This window comes from Oryx dammah, unplaced genomic scaffold (genome assembly GCF_014754425.2).
Source record: "Oryx dammah isolate SB20612 unplaced genomic scaffold, SCBI_Odam_1.1 HiC_scaffold_11, whole genome shotgun sequence".
Classification (NCBI taxonomy): Eukaryota; Metazoa; Chordata; class Mammalia; order Artiodactyla; family Bovidae; genus Oryx; species Oryx dammah.
This window is the reverse complement of record NW_024070195.1, coordinates 240,499-261,957: the sequence shown is the minus strand read 5'-3', so window position 1 is coordinate 261,957 and position 21,459 is coordinate 240,499. Positions and strand designations below refer to the sequence as shown.

General features: G+C 50.0%; 1 protein-coding gene across 2 annotated transcripts in view; it reads left to right on the top strand.

Annotated features, from left to right (window-relative positions):
* Positions 1-21,459, top strand: part of EXOC2 (exocyst complex component 2) — a 120,209-nt gene that overhangs the window by 93,047 nt on the left and 5,703 nt on the right. For both annotated transcript variants that reach the window (XR_005722676.1, XM_040249275.1), the window contains 2 exons: positions 18,422-18,477; positions 20,286-20,408. Coding sequence is in view for 1 of the 2 variants with exons in the window: in XM_040249275.1 (XP_040105209.1) it covers positions 18,422-18,477; positions 20,286-20,408 (179 nt within the window). In the remaining variant the exon portion in view is untranslated. The remainder of the gene's footprint in view (positions 1-18,421; positions 18,478-20,285; positions 20,409-21,459) is intronic.

Below are 21,459 nucleotides of genomic sequence, written 5' to 3'. Positions count from 1 at the left end.
TCCAATGAACACCCAGGGATGATCTCCTTCAGAATGGACTGGTTGGATCTCCTTGTAGTCCAAGGGACTCTCAAGAGTCTTCTCCAACACCACAGTTCAAAAGCATCAATTCTTCGGTGCTCAGCTTTCTTCACAGTCCAACTCTCACATCCATACGTGACTACTGGAAAAACCATAGCCTTGACTAGACGGACCTTTGTTGGCAAAGTAATGTCTCTGCTTTTGAATATGCTGTCTAGGTTTGTCATAACTTTCCTTCTGAGGAGTAAGCATCTTTTAATTTCATGGCTGCAGTCACCATCTGCAGTGATTTTGGAGCCCCCAAAAATAAAAGTCTGGCGCTGTTTCCACTGTTTCCCCATCTATTTCCCATGAAGTGATGGGACCAGATGCCACGATCTTGGTTTTCTGAATGTTGAGCTTTAAGTCAATTTATTACAGTTGTCTAAATTTCAGCTGTCTTAAGACAAATCCTCGTTCCCTCCAGAGGGTGGGGGAGGGTTGGCCAGGACCTCAGGCTCTGAACCCCCTGAGCTCCTGTTGCTCTGACTACTCACAGCCCCACACGTTCCACTTTACTGCCCAGCGTGAACTAGCTGTCTGGGCGGCGCCTCGGAGGTTCCACCTGAGGCCCCTGTGTCCTCTCGTGTCTCTCGTGCGTCAAGCCACCCTGGGGTCCATGGACATGCTGGCCTTGGTGCTCTGCAGAGCACTTCCAGGCTGGTCCCGCTCCTGGGAGAGACGCCCCCCCATGCGCTGCCGCCCTCCCACTGTGGTGAGCAGCCCCCAGCCGCCTCCTCCTGCAGCCCCTGCACTGGGAACGGCCCTGGACACCGGCTTCCCCTGGGGTTGCCAATCTTTGTTTAAACTCCGAGATTTCATCCACTCGAGCAAGCTGACTGGTGCCTCCAGCATCCACTCTGCGGCCTGACCTCTGCTTTGAGCTTCAGGCCTCCCTCCTCCGTGGACAGATGTCCCCCGCTGGACTCGCCTGCACCCTCCTCACCCCTCGGGTCGGCCGCCAGGCTGCTGCTCCTCCGCAGACCCTAGTTCTGTTGCCACCGTGCCCGGTCCCTGCAGGGTGCCCCGTGTCACTGCAGGGCCGCACCGTCTTCCTGTCCCCAGCCCCTCGCCTGTTGGCAAAGCCCACCTGTCACCCCTGCTTCAACCCTTTGGGCCTCCTCCCTCCCCAGGCTGAGACCTTGGCTCATGGGCACTCCTCCTCCCGCTCCTGGCTCCTCCCATGCCGCCTCCAGGCAGCCAGGGCCTCTCCTGGTTCCCAGGCCGTACCTCCCCACCAAGCTCCAGTCGTGCAGTGGGAATTCATAGTTCAGAGTCTGAGCAAACGTGGGTCACGCCTCAGTTTATCTTTCGCGTATTTGTTCTGTGGTTCGGCAGTGATTTTTCTCAGTTGTTTTTCGATAGGAAAGTACATCATGTGACCTTCTCATTTTCATTAATCTTCTTGTTCACTTTTTAATAGGGTCTCCCTGCTGCCAGGTGTGGACCGACTCAGTGTCCAGGTCTGGGGTCCTTCTCTGCCCCTCACGTCTTCCCAGCCCACAGTGTGAGTGATAGTTCCCAGGGAGCTTTTTGCACAAGCTGAGGTGCTGCTGGCCTGTGGCATGGAGGCCCTGGTGCTCTCTTTCAGGCAAGCACCCTCTCCTCAGCATGCACGCACACCACTGTGCCGTCCGCCCTTTAACCAACACCGCCTTTCACAGACTTTTCTAAGCTGTATCTAGTCCTGTTCTCAGTGTAGTTTTGACTGGATCCCCAGCCTCAATCTCTCATAGTCATAGAGCGACTTTTTGTTTCTTTAAAGTTGACTGAAGTTTTGAGACCAAGCTGAGCAGCCACAGTAGTTTGACTTTAGTCTTCCAAAAGAATTTCAGTTACCTTAGTATTATCTTTAGAATTTTCATCTCCAATTTCATTTTTCATTTCAGAGCTGAATTTTGCAAATCATATGGGTACCTGTGTATTGCTGTAGTTAGAAATAAATTTAGTTTCTGACACTGTAATTTTTTTTTAAAGATCCAGCTGATCACCTCTTTAATTCTATGTATATCAGGAAAGATTATTCTGGTTAGTTCTGAGTCACTTAACTGACTGTCATTTTTCTGTTATCCTCAGTTATTAAGAGCTCTGAGTATTTGCGTTTGATAAGTTTTAGCTCAGTTAAAAATAATCTCGTTTACAAGTACACTTGAAAGTTTAAATCTTAAAAACATATTAAATAAGAGAAGTAATCTTTCTTTAAATTTTCACTTAAATCTTTGTTTTCTATCTAGAACATGTATGTTTACATATATTCAGAAAGGTAATAGATTAATATAAAATCAACCATTTTAAAATAAGTACTTAACTGATTTTTACCTCAAAATGCTTTCCTGTTAACTGTAGTCATTGGAAGTCGGGGGAGGGAAGACATCTGTGTGGTGGATGCTCTGAGTGTGGGGGGCCAGGTGGCCGGGGGGGCAGCCGGCTCATGTGGGCCGGGCACTTCCCTTGTTCACTGTGGATCCCACGTGCGGAGGCAGAGACCAGCCTGCAGTCGGCGCTCTTCATCCTGGGTGATCGCCTCTTCCTGCCTGTAAATGCATTTCCACTGCTGTGTGAAGAGTACCTTGATTGCCTATTGTATGCCTCTTTTTTCCCCAACACTTTTCTTCTAATACTCTTTTGTGATTTAACCAGGTCCCTGTGTTCCAGTGAGCTAATTGCACCCACCTCAAGTGAAGAACAGGGGTGGTGGGCAGGCTGCCTGCCGTTTGTCTCATCAAATCAGCACCTCCATGGAAACACCCATTTCACTCCTTGTTAAACTGTGCACACCCCTAGGGAGGATCCTTTCCTGGAGCATGTGGGGAGGTTTACTAAGTGCTGGGACAGCTCCTTGGATCCTCCTAAGAGAGCAGTAGTCGTGTCCTGCGCCGGAGGGGCGGAGAGGAGGGACTGTCACCCATCGCTGCCTCAGCCTGCGTGAAGGAAAGGCCGGAAACACCATTAGAATCTCTGGGCCCGGAACTGGTGAAGGGCAGTCGTCTCTCCTGACCTCATACTAATCACAGGATAAGACAGAGGCACCAGCAGGCGGGGCCGTGGGGGCCGAGCGAGCCCAGCCCTCGCCAGCTCCTCCTGCAAGTAGCTGCTCTGCCCTATCGCTGCCTCCCACAGGCAAGGCAGGGATCGGAGAAGAAGGGGACAGGTTCCCCCAGAGGTGGACGAAGGCGCCTCCCTCCCGCGGGGAAGCCCCTCTCGGAACCCAGCAGTGCCGGGAGACACCTTCCTCCTTAAACCCAGTCTCCAGCCAGGGCTGGCTCCAGGTGTGCCGGTAAAAGAAAAGAGCTGAGTTCAGCAAAGAAAGTTTGTTTTGTCCCATTAATAAAGAAGAGGAGTGATTTCAGCATCCAAATATTACTTCCTATTTCTAATAAAATACCCCAGCCAGCCATTCAAGGGCCAGTTCACAGCGTGTGGAGAACCAGACGGGGCCTCAGCAGTGTCTCCCCTGCACACCCATGACCGCTCCCAACCCTGTCTCCTTCCTCCCCGTGGTCTCCAGGCCTCCCTCTGCCGTAGCCCTCCTGGGTGCCAGCGTAGAGGAAACCTTCCCTAGTACATTTCCTCCGTCGGTTGGTTAGTGAGAAACACCTTGGCATAAATTACTCAAGCTGGAGGTAACAGGGGAAACACATGTGAAGTAAAATACTAATTTACAGTTTGGCTTTTACCCTAATAGGTATTTTCAACAGGATATCAGAAGAGGAGAATTTTGGTTGATTAAATAAGAAAACAGTTACCAAAAACACGATGTGAGCTATTCATTTAGAAGTAATTAGATTATTACAAGATAGGTGTCACCCAAAGGTCTCTGAGTGTCAGTCCACCTTTCCAGATTTACTCTGAAGACTGAGCCTTACAGAACTCTGAGGGCGCCTTTATGAGCATCCCACTCCTGACGCTTTGTTAGACCCTGTGCCGTCTACTCTCGCCTCCGGCGTGGCACCCGAGTGGCAGTGCCCACTGGCTTGCCGCACTCCTGACCACCCTCCACAGGTCTCCCGTGCCCTGCGCGCAGGCCAGCCTGCCACCTTACTGATTCTGCTTTTAACTGAAAGAGCCCAGTCGAGTGAATTCCACCTTTGGAGAGACATCCAACTCAGTGGTCTTTCCTGGTGCTGAACTCAGAGTAGTTTTATCAGTTCCTTGAACTGTTTTTCTTAATTTCATTTAAAAAATACTGTCAGGAAGATTTTAATAAATTTGTATTTCATCTACTTATAGGAGAAAAGCAGTTTTACATTTTTCAAAGGAGGATGCCCTAGTCCTCTTTTTTCAAATCGCACTTCCCTTGTCTGCCTTTACTTTTCTCCCAGCTGTGTTTCCTTTTTCATAAGCAGCTCACTGCCTGGCTGTCAGGGAGGGGAGACCGTGCAGCGCTTTGGACGTTTGGCTGCAGAATGTCTGCCAAGCATTTTCAGTAAAGCTGAGCATTGGCTCTGATGGTGTTCGGTGTGAAATGGATTGACCTTGAGATGACCTATGGCCTACATACTTTTGTGATTGCATGTATTATCTATCGAAGTATTTATTTTACTATGTCTTAAACTGATAGCTGTTTGGCACCAGGGTAAATTAATGTGCTGTTGTGCAAAAGGCCATTGTTTGAACTTATTTTGGACATTCCTAGAGGTTGATCACAGCAGAACAGGGAAGCGCAGAGCTGACTTCGTGGCGGCTTCAGCAGCCCTGAGCTCTCGGCCAGTCCCCCGCCCTCTCTGGATGAAGGGTCATTTCATCCGCACACGAATCAGATAAGGATGATGTCTTTGAAAATATAGTCTCAATGCTATTACCAGATCTGAAAAAAAATGTAACAATCCATTAATTCTATCGAATATCCAGTTGCAATAGGAAAGAACCTGTTGTATGCTGTTACAGGTTAATCACTAGAGGGACGGCGCCTGTAAGCGTAGATTGTACATGGCTCATCTCTGGGAGTTCTGCCTCCCAGGCCATGAGCATCGAGCTGATAAAATGCTTTGGTGTAGCTCACAGGAAGCCTCCTGACCAGGCCCCTGCGAATGGCTGCAGAGAAGGAGAAATTCACACATGCCCTCTGGAGGCTGGCAGCAGCGGGGAAGTGTTTGGCTTTACTCCCTCCCCTTTCAGTGTGGAAGGAACCTGAATCCTGACTCAGGCAACAGGGTTCTTTGGGGCATGAGCCCACCATCCTCTCGGTTTGCCAGCTTTCCGAATAAAGCCGCATTCCTTGTCCTGACAGCTCACCTCTCGATTACTGGCCTGTTTTGCAGCAAGCAGTCTGAGCTTAGACTCCGGAACACAGTCAGCATCCATTCTGATAAAAGTTGTTTAGACAGTTCGGTCAGATCAGGGCTCCTGTCAAGATCTATGTGTTGCTTTTACTCATCATCTCTGAAGTAATTTTTCCCATCTCCAGGGTCTTTTCATTCCTAAAGGAAATCAGTCCTGAATATTCATTGGAAGGACTGATGCTGAAGCTGAAACTCTTTAATACTTTGGCCACCTGATTCAAAGAACTGACTCACTGGAAAACACCCTGATGCTGGGAAAGATTGAAGGCAGGAAGAAAAGGGGGTGATAGAGGTTGAGGTCGTTGGATGGCATCACCAACTTGGTGGATGTGAATTTGAGCAAGCTCTGTGAGTTAGTGATGGACAGGGAAGCCTGGCGTGCTGCAGTCCATGGGGTCACAAAGAGTCGGACATGACTGAGCGAGTGAACTGACTGACGGCCTTTCCTTCAGCTTATTTGTTGAGTAAATCATGGTTCTGTGGATGCTCTCATTTTCTGGAGTTTCTATATGGTTTCCTCCTTGTGCAGGCGGCATGTTTCTCTGCTCCTTGTGTTTCCAAACTTACGATTAACGAAGTTTTATCAGTTTCAGGCTTGATTTTTGGATTTTGTCACCAGGAGTCCATAATGTTTGATTGTCTCCCTGTTTGTGATGTTAAGACTGAAAACTGGATTCAAGTGTTATCAGCTCGGTCCACCCTTTAAACCGGTCAGACTTTTCATCTAATAGTTTTAGCACCATTGGTAATTGTTGCCATGATCCTTTTCTTCCTAGTTCAGTCACTGAGTTGTGTCCGACTCTTTGCGACCCCATGGACTGCGGCACACCAGGCTTCCCTGTCCTTCACCATCTCCTGGAGTTTGCTCAAGCTCATGTCCATTGAGTCGGTGATGCCATCCAACCATCTCATCCTCTGTCATCCTCTTCTCCTCCTGCCTTCAGTCTTTCCCAGCATCAGGGTCTTTTCCAATGAGTCATCTCTTCTCATCAGGTGGCCAAAGTATTGGCCTTATTTCCTTGGAGATTGCAAACTAATGATTGGTAGCTAGAGCATGAAATTAAGAAATAAAAAAATTCATCAACGATTCGGTTACTCTGAAGTCCAGTTCATACAGGAAAGGCAGGGTAAAACTTGATTTTACTCTCTAATTTGTTTTCAGAATGAGTTGGTTCCCTCACCATTTTTTTTAAAGGTAATGAAGATGTTTTCTAATTATCATGGCGTGAGCATATTTTCTAACTCCGCTTGAGCATATTTAAGTGAGTTTCAATTCATTATCATAGTGCTGCTATTTTAGTAATCAAACTGTCCCCTCTCTGGCTGGGAGTCTGCACAGGGGCTCGGGGCCCTGCCTGGTTTCTGTGTCCAGGCCACACCCACTGAGTGCTCTCTCTTCCCAGACATGCAGCCAGCTGTCAGTCAGGAATGAAATGATAGGAAATGTGGAAAAACGTCTCTCTGTCAAATTTGTCTTACTCTTTCTACGTTTGTGTCGCCCTCCCTAGAACCCCCCTTGCCTTTTGTAATCCCTTTCACTCTCGTTAAACCTCACCCAGAAGTCCTGCACGACTGGACGAGCACTGCGTTCCTTTGGTTCCTTACGTCCCAGCAGCACCATCGCTTCTGTTAAGCGGTCGCATCGGCTGGCCCGTTTCCTTAGCCGCAGGTTCCTGCCTGTCAGGTCCTGCCAGGCTGTGTCCCCTCTGGTGTTCGGGAAACTGCGTGGACGTCACGTAATTGTGTCTGCAGAACTTCCGGTCCTGGGTCTTGTGAACAGTGTCGAAGTTTTTTTCACTCACTTCACCTGATTTTGTCCAATTATGACCAAGAGTCGTTTCCTAGAACGTGTGTGCGCCGTGGGAGACGGCGGGGCCCTCGTGCACACCCTGCCCTTTGGGCACTCCTTCATGCTTCCCAGCTGCTCGTTGCCCCCTGTGACCTTGGCTGCTGTGAGCTCAGTGCACACTCTGAACTCACAGGTGTCTGTCTGCAGATGGCTCTGGGTGAGGAGTCTGAAAGGGCGCCAGAGGGTATGCCCCCGGCTCTGCTCTCCAGCTCAGTGCACGACCTGGGGGCTGGCGGGGGCCGTGGCCCAGCGTGCTGAGCTGACAGTGTGCTGAGCCGACAGCGTGCTGAACCGACAGCGGCCCCCCCGTTTGTCCACAAGCCCAGCCCGTGAGCAGGCGGGCACCCCCACGTGTCCACGGGGCGGACACTGCGGCTCGGCCCAGGAGCACTGGCCTGTCGTTGAGCGCCTGGCCTGGCTGTTGCAGCCACGCTGCCTCCACTCAGACTCCTCAGAGCCAAAGGCATGTGCCTGTCCTCCTGGCGCTGCTCGGCGCGGGTGTGGGTTTCCTTGGAGCGCTGTGCTGCCCCTGTACCTGGGGGCACGGGGTGCATGAGTAGCATGGTAAGAAAACAACTCCAAATTGTTGCTTTAACCTGAAAATGGTGGCCAGTGCTCACTTTGCCAGTTGTTTAAAACATGCACCACAATAGAAAGGTGAGGTTCAGATGATTCCAGCTGTTGTATTTGACTGTTTAACAAATTAGATCACCATCAAAGTGTTTTAGTAAATTAGTAGTTAACAGACTCTGAAGGACTGAAGTCACAGTAGTGAAACTAAAGACAGACCGTGGCTAAAGGAAACCCAGGAAGCTTCTCGTGCACGGGTGTGTGTGTGTGTGTACATGGTCTCCTCTCTTTACTGACAATTGTTGATGATAAGATGTCGTTGTTGCCTCTCCCACAGGACTAGAGCCTTGTCAGCACACCACTTCCACCTCCCAAGACAGCCTTACCTCCAACCGTGGTGCAGACGTTTTGATTTCAAAGGGAGCAAGAGACATTACAGAACAGCCATGGGTAGACAGGTCTGAAGACTCAGTGTGGAAAGGGTAGGAAGACGTTAAGGACAGAACTTTTTCACCCTTCCGTATTCACTTCCACTGCCTGTGTTCCCTCACCTACCTTCCTGGAGTTTCTGTTGTGAACTTCCCATTTCCCTTTGGTTTCTGGAGTGGGGTGGGTCAGTCAGGACCTCCAGTTGCTGTCTTCTAGGCAGAGCTGCTCTCCTCTGTGCAGGAACAGCAGTGACTGTTTCTAGAGGGTTTGCTGTGAACCCCAGAGTGTGTCGTGTCATTTAAGTTGTGCATCCGTGAGCCTTCCCCATCGCGGGCTGGGGGAGAATAGCCCCGAGCCTCTGCTAGCTCAGCTTCAAGGCTTCCCACGCTCAGGTCTCTCGCGGGGCGTGCGTCTGCTCAGGGATGCCTCTTCACCCTCACTTGGCATTTCCAGCCCTTCCTCCTCCGCAAGACTGGCCTTTGCAGCCTGGCCTGGAATCTTGTGCGCCTGGGGAGTGCTGTTGTCTGCGTGCACTGCACACTCGGAAACTGCCAAGTTCACTGCTTCCAGCAGAGCACGCACGCCTGCCGGGTTTTGTGAGAACACCAAACCACAGAGCGGCCTTCGGATGTCTCACCTCTGACCTGTCACAGCTGGACCAGAAATGCCAGCTCTCTGTGTCTCTCCCAACTCCAGGTGACGTTTCGTGACTGTCTTCTCTTAATAATGAGTCAAGAAAGCCAGCCCCTGACTATTCTCTGAGTATAGCTTAACAGCCCTTTTGATGGCTCTTTATTCTTCACATTCTGGTGGAAAACTTGTGAGTGTGTGTTTTAAAGCAGCATCTCGAGAATTTCCTGGGAGCCCACGATAGAACGGAGACTTCCAGGCTGGCCTCCCTCCCTAAAGCCGAGGATGCATGGCTGGCAGAAGCAGGGCTGCTGTGTGTCTCAGCTCCTCAGCGAGCCAGTGCCCCGGCAGCCGCCCGTCTCCACCACTCAGGTGGGGTGTGGGACAGCTTGCCCCACGGTCAGCTGGGGATCAGGCGTTGGTGACAGGGCGGGTGCCCTCCACAGGAGCCAGTGGGAGAGACTGAACGAAACCTTCATGTCGTGCGGGAAGACACTTGAGTAAGAGTTTTCTTTTGGATCATTTTAATATCTCATACTATTAATCCAAGTGTCTGAGTGACAACCCAAGTATATTCACAAGCGTGATATATTTGAAAACTCAGCTTTCAGCTTTGCCGTTGCTTTCGTTACTGATTGCAAACGGTGTGACAGTCCGTGATGCCAGTAATAAGGACCTGAGATGTGCGTGGAGTGAGTGTCACTCTGAGCAGGTTTGTGTATTGAAGGAGAGGTGATGGTAGGCTTTATGAAACCACAAAGACACTTTCAGGGACTTCAGATGTGATGGAAATGAAAGGTACACACCTTCTTACATTGCACAGTTGGGTTGTATTAGTGAAAAGAAAAATCTGTGTATATTCTCAGACTTTTTTTCTCTATTTCCCTTTGTGCTGTGGCTTTTTCATCTTATGCTAAGGAAAATAGGTGCAGAAATCCTTTTTTCTTTTAACTAGAGCAGATGCTCCTTTTGGACACATTCATGGGTCCGTACTCACTGAGACGGCACGTAGACTGCCACCGCCGTGGCTGTTTGGGCTGCAGGGTCGCTCTGCTCTCCCTGGGAGAAGGCAGCACAGGCAGCAGAGTGTTTGGCAGTGGCCCACTCCCTCCCAGGATGTCCCCGAGGGGAGCGTCTCTGCACCAGCAGACAGCGTCTCCACTGCAGCTCTGTCTGGAGTAACCGGAAGCTGGAGACCAGTCAGTGCCCACAGCATGGAGTGGGCTCGTGAGCGTGATGTGCTCGTCCAGGCAGGGAGACCCGTCCCACCCGAGGCCAGGCCATGACGTTGAAAAGAACCCGGAGGGCGGCGCCCTGCTGTGCGTTCCCTCCTCGGCTGGGGAGCGCGGGCAGCAGGGCGACCTCCCAGTCCTGGGCCCACAGGGACGAAGTGCAGGAGTGCCTGCGGGGAGCAGGCTGCCATGTCTCCGTCAGGATGCTGGTACGTGTGTGTGTGGGAAACACAGGATTTATGTGCTTTCCTCGATGCGAGTTCTGCTTAATGGGAAAAGAGGGGACAACTCCTACTTGCAGACTTAGGAACCTTGCCGGCCGAATGTCACAGTCAGCAAATGACCATTGGCGCTGTTTCCAAGCTCACTTCTCGCGTGGAGCTTTGCACTCTCTCAGCTCTGATAGCTGCAAGGTCAAGGTCTCCACTGCAACCGGCCAGGCCTGCAGCCCCTCCTCACACTTACACTTCTCCATACGGTGACTCCAGAGATCCCTTCTGATACAGATGAAGACGAAGCTCCAGGTCAGTTCCTGGCTTTCATGTTTTTTCTGCCTCTGATTTTATTACAACTCCTCTGTCTTTGATTCCAAGGCCTTTTCTTTGGTTTAATAGCAGAAACTTGGCCTAGTTGTACCTTACTTCTTACGCTGTGGGTGGAACCCGGTCCTGAGAGTGAGCACTGTGTGCCCTGCTCACCGTGCCAGCCCCAGCATTGGGAGCAGAGCTGCTCAGAGTCAGGCCGCCTGCGGTGGCCACACGTGTGCGTCCTCGGCCGTGGCCGTGGCACAGACGGCGGGGCTGCCGTCCTGACCCGGGCTGCCAGGCTCCAGAGCCGTGGTCTGCAGTCCGGCTTCCCTCACAAGCATTTATTAGTTTGATTTCCTCTGAGGTCATTCTTGTTGAGGGCTGGGGCGGGGCTCCTAGAGATTGTGAAATCTGAAGATTCTACAGACCTTTATGAAGTACATACATAACTGTAACACCTCACAGTGTGAAACAAAACCCATCTGTGCACACAGAATCAGTTCTATTTTCTTGTCACCTTTATATTTTTAATTGTAAATTGAAGGACACTTGCTGTATAATGCTGTGTTGGTCTCTGCCATGCAGCAGCGTGAATCAGCCATAGATATATGTGTGTCCCTTCCCACTTGAGCCTCTAGGCTGTCACAGAGCACCAAGCTGAGCTCCCTGGGTTGTACAGCTCCCAGGGGCTGCTCCACACGTGGCCGGGGATGATGGCAGCGCTGCTCTCGGTCCGTCCCACCCTGCCCTTCCCCCGCTGTGTCCACAGTCTTTTCCACGTCTGCGTCGCTGTTCCTGCCCTGCAAATAGACCCGTCAGGACCATTTCTCTAGATTCCGTATTTACGCGTCGATGTGCAGCGTCTGTTTGTACTTCACTCTGTGCAGCAGGCGCCAGGCTCGTGCACCGCAGTCCACCTGGCTCCTTCCTGTTCGCTTTTCTGGGTGAAGTTGCCTTCTGATGGAAACAGGTTTTTCCTGCCAAAAGAAGAAATTGAAACAAACAAAATAGATTTATGTTGGTGTTATATTTTTATACCTGTAAGTCTAAAATTCAGTATCAGTTTCGAATGTTGAAACTGACATTTCATCCTAAATGTATCGTGTTCTGTACTATTTTAGGTTAGAATAAGTTCACAGACTATTTTACACATCAGAGTCTGACTCTGAAATCGGAGAGATTGTGACTCCCTTGCTTGTATTGGAATCTTAAACATACAGTTTGTCTCTGAAGTTTATGAAAGCTAAACTCTTATGAATATAAATCCTCTTCAGTTCAGTTCAGTTCAGTCACTCAGTCGTGTCCGACTCTTTGCAACCCCATGAATCACCGCACGCCAGGCCTCCCTGTCCATCGAGTCGGTGATGCCATCCAGCCGTCTCATCCTCTGTCATCCCCTTCTCCTCCTGCCCTCAATCCCTCCCAGCATCAGAGTCTTTTCCAATGAGTCAACTCTTCGCATGAGGTGGCCTAAGTACTGGAGTTTCAGCTTTAGCATCATTCCTTCCAAAGAAATCCCAGGGCTGATCTCCTTTACAATGGACTGGTCGGATCTCCTTGCAGCCGAAGGGACTCTCAAGAGTCTTCTCCAACACCACAGTTCAAAAACATCAATTCTTCCGTGCTCAGCTTTCTTCACAGTCCAACTCTCACATCCATACATGACCACTGGAAAAACCATAGCCTTTACTAGACGGACCTTTGTTGGCAAAGTAATGTCTCTGCTTTTGAATATGCTATCTAGGTTGTAAGCATCTTTTAATTTCATGGCTGCAGTCACCATCTGCAGTGATTTTGGAGCCCCCCAAAATAAAGTCGGCCACTGTTTCCCCATTTATTTGCCATGAAGTGATGGGACCAGAGGCTATGATCTTAGTTTTCTGAATGTTGAGCTTTAAGCCAACTTTTTCACTCTTCACTTTGACTTTCATCAAGAGGCTTTTTAGTTCCTCTTCACTTTCTGCCATAAGGGTGGTATCATCTGCATATCTGAGGTTATTGATATTTCTCCCGGCAGTCTTGATTCCAGCTTGTGCTTCTTCCAGTCCAGCGTTTCTCATGATGTCCTCTGCATAGAAGTTAAATAAGCAGGGTGACAGTATACAGCCTTGACATACTCCTTTTCCTATTTGGAACCAGTCTATTGTTCCATGTCCAGTTCTAACTGTTGCTTCCTGACCTGCATACAGATTTCTCAAGAGGCAGGTCAGGTAGTCTGGTATGCCCATCTCTTTCAGAATTTTCCACAGTTTATTGTGATCCACACAGTCAAAGGCTTTGGCATAGTCAATAAAGCAGAAATAGATATTTTTCTGGAATTCTCTTGCTTTTTCCAAGATCCAGCGGATGTTGGCGATTTGATCTCTGGTTCCTCTGCCTTTTCTAAAACCAGCTTGAACATCTGGAAGTTCACAGTTCACGTGTTGCTGAAGCCTGGCTTGGAGAATTTTGAGCATTTGCTAGCGTGTGAGATGAGTGCAATTGTCTGGTAGTTTGAGCATTCTTTGGCATTGCCTTTCTTAGGGATTGGAATGAAAACTGAGCTTTTCCAGTCCTGTGGCCACTGCTGAGTTTTCCAAATTTGCTGGCATACTGAGTGCAGCACTTTCACAGCATCATCTTTCAGGATTTGAAACAACTCAACTGGAATTCCATCACCTCCACTAGCTTTGTTCGTAGTGATGCTTTCTAAGGCCCACTTGACTTCACATTCCAGGATGTCTGGCTCTAGGTGAGTGATCATACCATCGTGATTATCTTGGTCATGAAGATCTTTTTTGTACAGTTCTTCTGTGTATTCTTCCCACCTCTTCTTAATATCTTCTACTTCTGTTAGGTCCAGACCATTTCTGTCCTTTATCGAGCCCATCTTTGCATGAAATGTTCCCTTGGTATCTCTGATTTTCTTGAAGAGATCTCTAGTCTTTCCCATTCTGTTTTCCTCTATTTCTTTGCATTGATCACTGAGGAAGGCTTTCTTCTCTCTCCTTACTATTCTTTGGAACTCTGCATTCAGATGCTTATATCTTTCCTTTTCTCCTTTGCTTTTCACTTCTCTTGTTTTCACAGCTATTTGTAAGGCCTCCCCAGACAGCCATTTTGCTTTTTTGCATTTCTTTTTCTTGGGAATGGTCTTGCTCCCTATCTCCTGTACAATGTCCTGAACTTCCATCCATAGTTCATCAGGCACCCTGTCTATCAGATCTAGTCCGTTAAATCTGTTTCTCACTTCCACTGTATGATCGATAGGAATTTGATTCAGGTCATACCTGAATGGTCTAGTGGTTTTCCCTACTTTCTTCAATTTAAGTCTGAATTTGGCAATAAGGAGTTCATGATCTGACATATATTAATTAAAGGATTCTGAGAAAGAAAATTGAAAGCTGTAGAGACCTATTTATTCATTCATATACTACAGTCGAAATGTATTCTTTTGACCCCAAGCATTCATGTATAAATCCCGGATATGTCAAGAAAGAGTGAGTTAAACATAAAGGCCTGGACCTGAAACTGCTTTCTGCTCCAGCACAAGTGATTCTGCTGCAGAAGTTTCGAGCCTTTGCAACTGACAGTCGATGCCGTTTCTAGTTGCTGTTAATAGGCGGTAATTTCAATAATGTGTCTTCACACTGTAATTGAATAGATGATTTACTTGAAAAGAAATGCCCCTAAGTTCTTTCATGTAATGTTTCAGTTTGACCAAAAAAAAAAGTACATTGTGGGATATTTATAGTATTTTTCAATCTATTTTTATCTGTAGACTAGGACTGGTAACTGATTTAGGGCACAAGGGTTAAAAACAGGAAATGTGGTTTATAAAGTAGGCAGTCTCTCCAGAGTTTCCAGAGTCAGACTTTTATTACTGACTGAGTGCAGTGTTTCAGAACAACAAGAGGCAGGGTGCCTGAGGCCAGTCTGTGTGTGGAGGGTTTAACAGGAAATGCCTTGGAGGAAAGCTGGGTGTGTGTGTGCAGGGGCCACCCGTGTCTTCAGGACGTGCAGTGCCTCTCTGTCCACCTCTTTCTCAGACACTCTCTATTCTGTCGGCCTGGGTATAAGTCTTGTGTAACAAAGTAAATTTCCTTTGACCTTTGCATTTTGCTTGAATTTTTCTTACAGTGTTTTGATGGAAAGTTTTGTCATCATCATAGTTGAGAAGCATATATTATGTTTTTTATTAATTATAGTAAGTAGAGAATCCAAGTTAAGAAAATGAAAAAGGCATGAGGAAGTGGGGGTTTAATTTTGAGTCGCCTTTTCAATTTCAAGTTGGCAGAATGGATCAAAACCTTTGACTCAGCAATTTCACTTCTGGAAGGTATCTGAGTAAATTATTCTGTGAGAATGTAAGGGCCGGTAGCCTCGTGGTGGTGTTTATGGTGGTGTATTCCTAAAGGGAGTGTGACTGCCAAGTAGTTGTGAGTAAGGAGAAGTAATGGAACAACTGAGAATAAATAGAATAAGTGAATTACGGGACATCCATGCTGAAGAACCCTCAGCAGCCAGTGAAGATGCGGTCAGTGTGTGCACACCAGCACAGAAGAGTGCGTGGACATCAGGGAAAGAAGCAAGCAAGACTCGCTTTTTAGGAAAAAAAAAAATATTCACAGGGAAAGATCTAAAGGCACAGCATGCTAGGGAGAAAGGTAAAGGGGAAGTTCACTGGACTCTTATTTGTTAGTAGGAAACCTTGCAGTTCTGTGTCTTCTTCTGAGTGTGCATTTAATATTTTGAAAACAAGAATATAGGCTTGATCAATCCAAAGTTTTCACTATTCTGGTCTTTAATGTGGATACTCTCTAGAGAGGTCTGCCTAGCCATTTGTCCAAATTATTATAGGAAGACTCGAGTCTGCCTGTATAACACTTTTTAATTGAATAGACAGTTTCCCATTTGTCCGAATTATTACAGGAGAACGCGAGTCTGCCTGTATCACACTTTTTAGTTGAAAAACAGTCTCCCGTCTTTGGAGGAAACCCGAAGCTTCAGTCGCCGCGTGGCCCCGCGCACCCGCGTCTCAGCCTGCCGCTGGGTGCCGCTCCCGAGGGAGGCGCGGAGGGGCTCCGCTTCCTTTGCGCCTGGCAGGGCCCGTCCCTCCGCAGCCGCTGCCGAGGGGTCTCGCCAGGCAGGGGCGCCCCGCTCGGCTGTGCGCGCGTCTGCTCCTGGCGCCTGCTCTCCTGGGGGCTCTGCCGAGAGCGCCGCGGCGCCTCCCGCGCCCAGTGGCCGTGTCCTCGGGCGTGAGCGGCCTTCGTTTTTTGTGAGTTTGTTCTTGAGGCCACTCCCGTGTCCCCAGCACACGGAACAGAGTCTGGCAGGTAATAGTAATAGGCGTTCCACAAAAATTGGGGTAGTTATTCCAAAATGGTGTCCTCCCTATCTGCTTAAAACAGGAAACCAGTAAATACGGCCAGAAGAGAGACTTCTTTTCCACTTTGATGTATGAGAAACAGGACCTCCGTTGTTGGCAGACATGGTCTGCGATCCAGGCCCCCGCGTGAGAAGCCCACCCTGCCGGGGCCGCAGGGACTCTTGCCCAGAAGCGCTGGGCCCGGCCTTCTCCGGGGGGAATTCCCGCTGGGCCGCCGGGCGCGCGGCTCGGCGCCGGTCTGGGCTGGCGCTGTGTGGGTGGGGACGCTTCTCTCGTCAAATACCGTGACACAGTCGGATTCCACATTCAGGGTCGAGGAGGCGAGATTGTAAATACTTAGAAGCTGTTGTCATTCTGTGTCTGAAGAACATGGAAAGTTGTGGGCGTTCTTCTAAGAGGAACCTTCTCACAAACAGCACCGACTGCCTCATCACAACAGAGCGGCGCTTGCTCTGCCCTTCCTGTGCGTGCCCCCGGCTCGAGGCCCGTGAGGCTGGTGTTCGTGACCCGCTGCTGCTGGGCCGACCCGAGAGCCAGCACCTGTCCCGAGTGGTCACGGCTCTGGGAAGCGGGCGTCTTCTAAGTACCTGGCATTGTGAGCATTGAGGCCGTGTTGATGATCTGCTCTTTGGAGCAGGCCGTTTGCTCAGGGATACAGCTGGAAAAATCAGACTGAAAACAGATGTATTTAGCCTCAGCAATATTGTATTCTGCTATACTTTCTTTATTCAAATTGTATTTTTCAAACGGATCCTGAAAAAAATTCAGAAATTCAGAAAAAAAATTCAGAAGGCTGTCTTTGTTTTCTTAAATTCCTTGAAAGGGGAGAGACTTGCCTTAGCAGACATCCCCTTCACCCAGACACCCAGTGTTGACCCTCTTTGTGGATACTACAGAATCCTGCCTGTACCTTTTCTCTCGCCTGTTTGTTCACTCACGCATTCACTTTTCAGCTTAAGAGGGCTCAGTCCTAGGAGCGTCGTCGTGAGTAAGCATATGCTGCCTTTGCCCTTATTGTTTCTTATGCATAAACATTCTTGAGCTGCTGCCCAGCCGGTGTGGTGGGTCTGAGGCTCCAGAGGTGCAGTGAAGGGGACAAGCCCCGTGCCCACGGAGCGGACAGTCCGGCCGGGAGACAGTGTTAGCCAGGCCTGGGCCGGGGTGCCGGGGGTCCTGCGTGCCGCCATGGCCGCACTGGGGAGAGCTCCCCACCCTGCCGTCCTCTGAGAGATGGCCCTGTGTGGAGTGGGCAGCATCTCTGCTGCAGCCCCAGGCAGCCACCAGTCAGGGCCGTCCAGGAGCTCCGGGGAGGCTGAGCACAGCCACCAGGGAGGCCTGAGGTCAGGGCTGGCTGCGGCCCGCAGGTCGGACTTCTGGGTTCACTCAGCCCAGTGCCCCGATGTCACCGGGGAGCCAGGCGCCCCCTCCCTGGGGCAGGCGACACGCAGCATCCTTCCCAAACCCGTGCAGAGTGTGGCCAGGCAGTCCCAGCGGGCTCCCAGCCTCCCAGGGGCTCCGTGTGTTTGCACGTGCGTGTGTGTGTGTGGTCCCTGTGGCCCAGGAACTGTGTTCACCTCTGGATGTGCAGATGCCAGCCCTCCAGGCGGTTCGGTTTAAAGACTCAAGTCTAGAGCCCAGTGGTCGCGTTGACCAGAGCACAGCGCTGGGGCCCTCGAGCCCCTGCCTGGCCTGGGGGGCCTCCTCTCGGGGAGACGGCTCTGCTGGTCCTCGCACTAGTCACACGTTCCACCGTTCACCTTCGCTAGGACGGCTCTTTCCTCCCGGACAGGACTCACTACCGTGCAGCTGTCCTTGTTCTCAGGAAGAATCAACTGACTTCTGGATTGTATTTAATTGTTTCGATCTGTTTTCTCAGTTATTCCATCAGCAAAACAGAACCAAATAAATATTTATGAGATTGGCCCCTCACAAACTGAGCGCACCCACACATGGCCCGGAGCTCGGCAACCTGGCGCAGCTGTGTGTGCAGAGCCAGCACGCGCTGGGCCCTCACGGGCTGGGGTCCAGCCCTCCAGCTAATCAGCAGCTCGGGCAGGTTGTAGGGAACGCGACTTTGCAACACAGTAGGATTTTGTGTTTCATGCAGAAGAAATTCTCAGTTTGTGCTGTTAACTCGCAAAGGCATCCTGAAACTCTATTCTCCAAGTGAAAGTAATTGTTTTGGAGTTACTAGAGCACTATTTTGTTTTTATACTTTTTCTTGCAAAATAGCACTGGGGCTATTAGGAACCCTGTGAGCACCGGGGCCTCCTCACTGCAACCCCATGAGGGTGCGAACCTGGCACTTGGGGGTGTTCTCCCAGCCCCCCTGCCATGGGTCCTGGCTTGTGAGGAGGAGACGGAAACGGAAGCGCCCTCAGGAGCTCTGGGCCTGTGCTGGCCCTGTGCCTCCTGGAAGGTGCGAGGCACTCGCGTCTCCACTGAATGCCTTTCCCTCCCCCGTCTGATTGCAGGTGTCAGAAACTACTTGAAAGAAGCGTTGGTGAATATAATCGCCGTGCACGCAGAGGTAAGCTGTCGCTGCTGTTCCTGCGGGGTGTGGGTGACTGGACAAGAGAGTAGGGGTAAATTCAGTGGTTCTTATGGGGGCCTTCTCCCTTCAGAGTGTATTTCTAGTCTGAGTAAAATACAGTATCTGGCTTCAACACATACATGTGCATGTTTTAACTGTGAGAGTCTTTTTTATGAAATATGGTATGTTTTTTCCTCATAATTAAGACTAATGGATATTTGGCAGGTAAAGAGAAGAGAGTGAAAGGGTGTTTTCTCCACCTTGGGCACCCGCTGCCCTGGTCTTCACCAGTGTACCAGTGAGTGCTGGCGTCTTATTCTGGCAGCCGTGGGGCATGCTGGAGGACAGGCTCAGCCTGCGGCAGGGCATAGGCGGTGGCCTCCCCTGTGTGGCTGATGAGGGTTCCTGGATGCTGGTGCTGCCAGTCACGCCTGGCCCGCTCCCGAGGAGCTTTCTGCTGGTGTGCCATACACCATCATTCCGGCTTGGCTGCAGCCCGTGGGCCGTCATCCAGCAGAGGTTGACCGCTGCCAGAACCCTCCTCCTGAGTGTCTGCCTCTGTACAGGCAGGTACACCGGGGGGTGGGGCTGCCTCCCCCTCTGCACCCACACGTGCTGTCTGGGTCACCTCGGTGACCTGGAGACACGTGGTCATGGAGGCTGAACCAGAGCATGAGTGAAGGACACAGTGCTGCCTGCTTGCCAAGGCAGCCAAGCCCAGCAGCCTCCGCAGAGAGCGGCCGCGGGGTCTGCCCCTCTCAGGTCCTCGTGAGGCACGGCACACTCGTCCTCCATGAAATAAAGTTTTACGTGGTTAGCTCAGGCAGGAACTTAACCATGCACACCTTTTTACGATGAGTGACATACTTTCAACTTGGATACTTGTTATACATCAGAGACCTTTATAAAAACGCTCTTCTGTTAGGTGAGCGTCTGGGATCCTCAGGCGGTGGGGGAGGCCCGTCGCAGGTGGTGCCAAGGGCGCTGCAGCGTGCGAGGGCCTTTGCGTGAGGATGGTGACTCCTACTGAGGCACCCACTGTCACTGTTTACAGACAAAAAGGCTTTTCCAGTCCCTTTTCCACACCTCCCAGTGGCTAAAAGTAGAATTCTGTACATAACATTTACTATTTACTGTTCACAATCTTACCTTGCCCAGAATTTTCTTCAATGCTCGGGTTATGTTTGGGTTGACCAGAAGGTTTAATGCTAGTGATTGAATCTGAAAAATGGAAAAGCTAAAAAAAAAAAAAATATGATTTAGTTTAACCTAGAAGTCAGGATCGTAATGTTTCGCCAAATATAGTAATTCTTAGTTTGAAACTATCAAAATTCAAGACTTGAAAATGGTGTTTTTGTCAAATGAAAGGAAATATATTTTTAATTCAGCAGATAGTAAAATTGAGAACGCTTGTGCAATACAGAGTTAGGTACCCAGTATGAAGTAGCAGTTGTTTTGATCCAAGGAGAGCCTGACCCAGTATATTTTCATTTCTACAATTTCCTCTTTAGAAATCACATTTCTTTTTGTGAAAAGGGTAAGAGGAGGAAAAAAATCCTTAAAAGTGTTTCACCTTGTCACCATCAACAGCACCTTTCAGAATTCTGTCTGCCAGTCTATTTTCGGAGGTTACCTTTTGTCGAGCGTAGTGAACGTAGCCTGAGTGCCAGCCGTGTCTCCCTCCCGTCCCTGGCTGGGGAGACCGGGGCGTGGCTTCGCCGTGCACGCCCCTTCACTTGTCGCGCATCCGGGCCACGGAGCGTCCCCGTGACACGCCGTCTCTCTGTGCTTCCGCCGTCTCTCAGGTGTTTGCTGTCTCCAAGGACCTGGTGCCCCGGGTGCTGTCCAGGGTGGTGGAGGCGGTCTCCGAGGAGCTGAGCCGGCTCATGCAGTGCGCCTCGTCCTTCAGCAGAAACGGGGCTCTGCAGGTACCGTGCCGCTGCTGTGCACGCGGACTCAGTTGTTTGCGCCACGGAGATGTGTGTCAGCTGTAGTCCCAAGAGGGCCGCACAGGCTTTGTGTTGTTTTCTCGGCGGCTCTGCCGGTTGTGGGGTGCACCGTCCCCTGGGAGCACATCCAGGGCATCAGTGGTCCCAGAACTGCTCTCCCTTCAGAGTGTGGCACTGCTTGTGTGCCTGTCTGAACGCAGAGCCCTTCTGCAGCTCGGTGATATTTTTGTGGTTTGTTTTACAAATGTCTTCACTACATTTAATTTAACAGGAAATTTTTAGCAACTTACTTGTAAATAGTCTTTCCAGAGCAATCAGTGCAGTTTGCATAGAAATGACAGCTATTTCTTTCTATTCATACTCCTTTGGTTTATGTTGCATTTCATGGAATTACATAATTACAGTAACAAATGTAACTTGGACAACTCAGATGGGTCTGGGTTTGCATGTGGCCAGATTGTAGGAGCCAGGCCTGCGGACTTGTGGGGGCCGGAGCCCCACCCACGGGCCTCATGGCAAGGGCCTTGTGAGGGTTGCTAAAAGTCCCGGAAGTGTTGCTTCTAGTACTGGCTGAGGCCCTAACCTCCTTCAGATAACAACTTAAACCTGAGTAATAGTAAAAATAAGAAAATGTATCAGTAAAAAGAAAAACCTGAAGACTCATAACAGGAACCTTGTGTGTGTGAAGATGAATTAAAGGGAAGTTGCAGTATCTGCTTTGGGCCTAAAGGGTCTTGAAAGTGAAAGTGAAAATCGCTCAGTCGTCTCTGACTCTGTGACCCCATGGACTGTACAGTCCGTGGGATTCTCCAGGCTAGATTACTGGAGTGGGTAGCCTTTCCCTTCTCCAGCGAATCTTCCCTACCCAGGGATCAAACCCAGGTCTCCCACATTGCAGGCGGATTCTTTAGCAGCTGACCCACCGAGGAAGCCCAAGGGGTCTTGGAATTACAACAGAAATGCCCCCTCCCCCTCCCCACACCTTCTCTGCAGCCCGTCCAGCTGACGGCCGAGCTTCCCTCACGGCTGA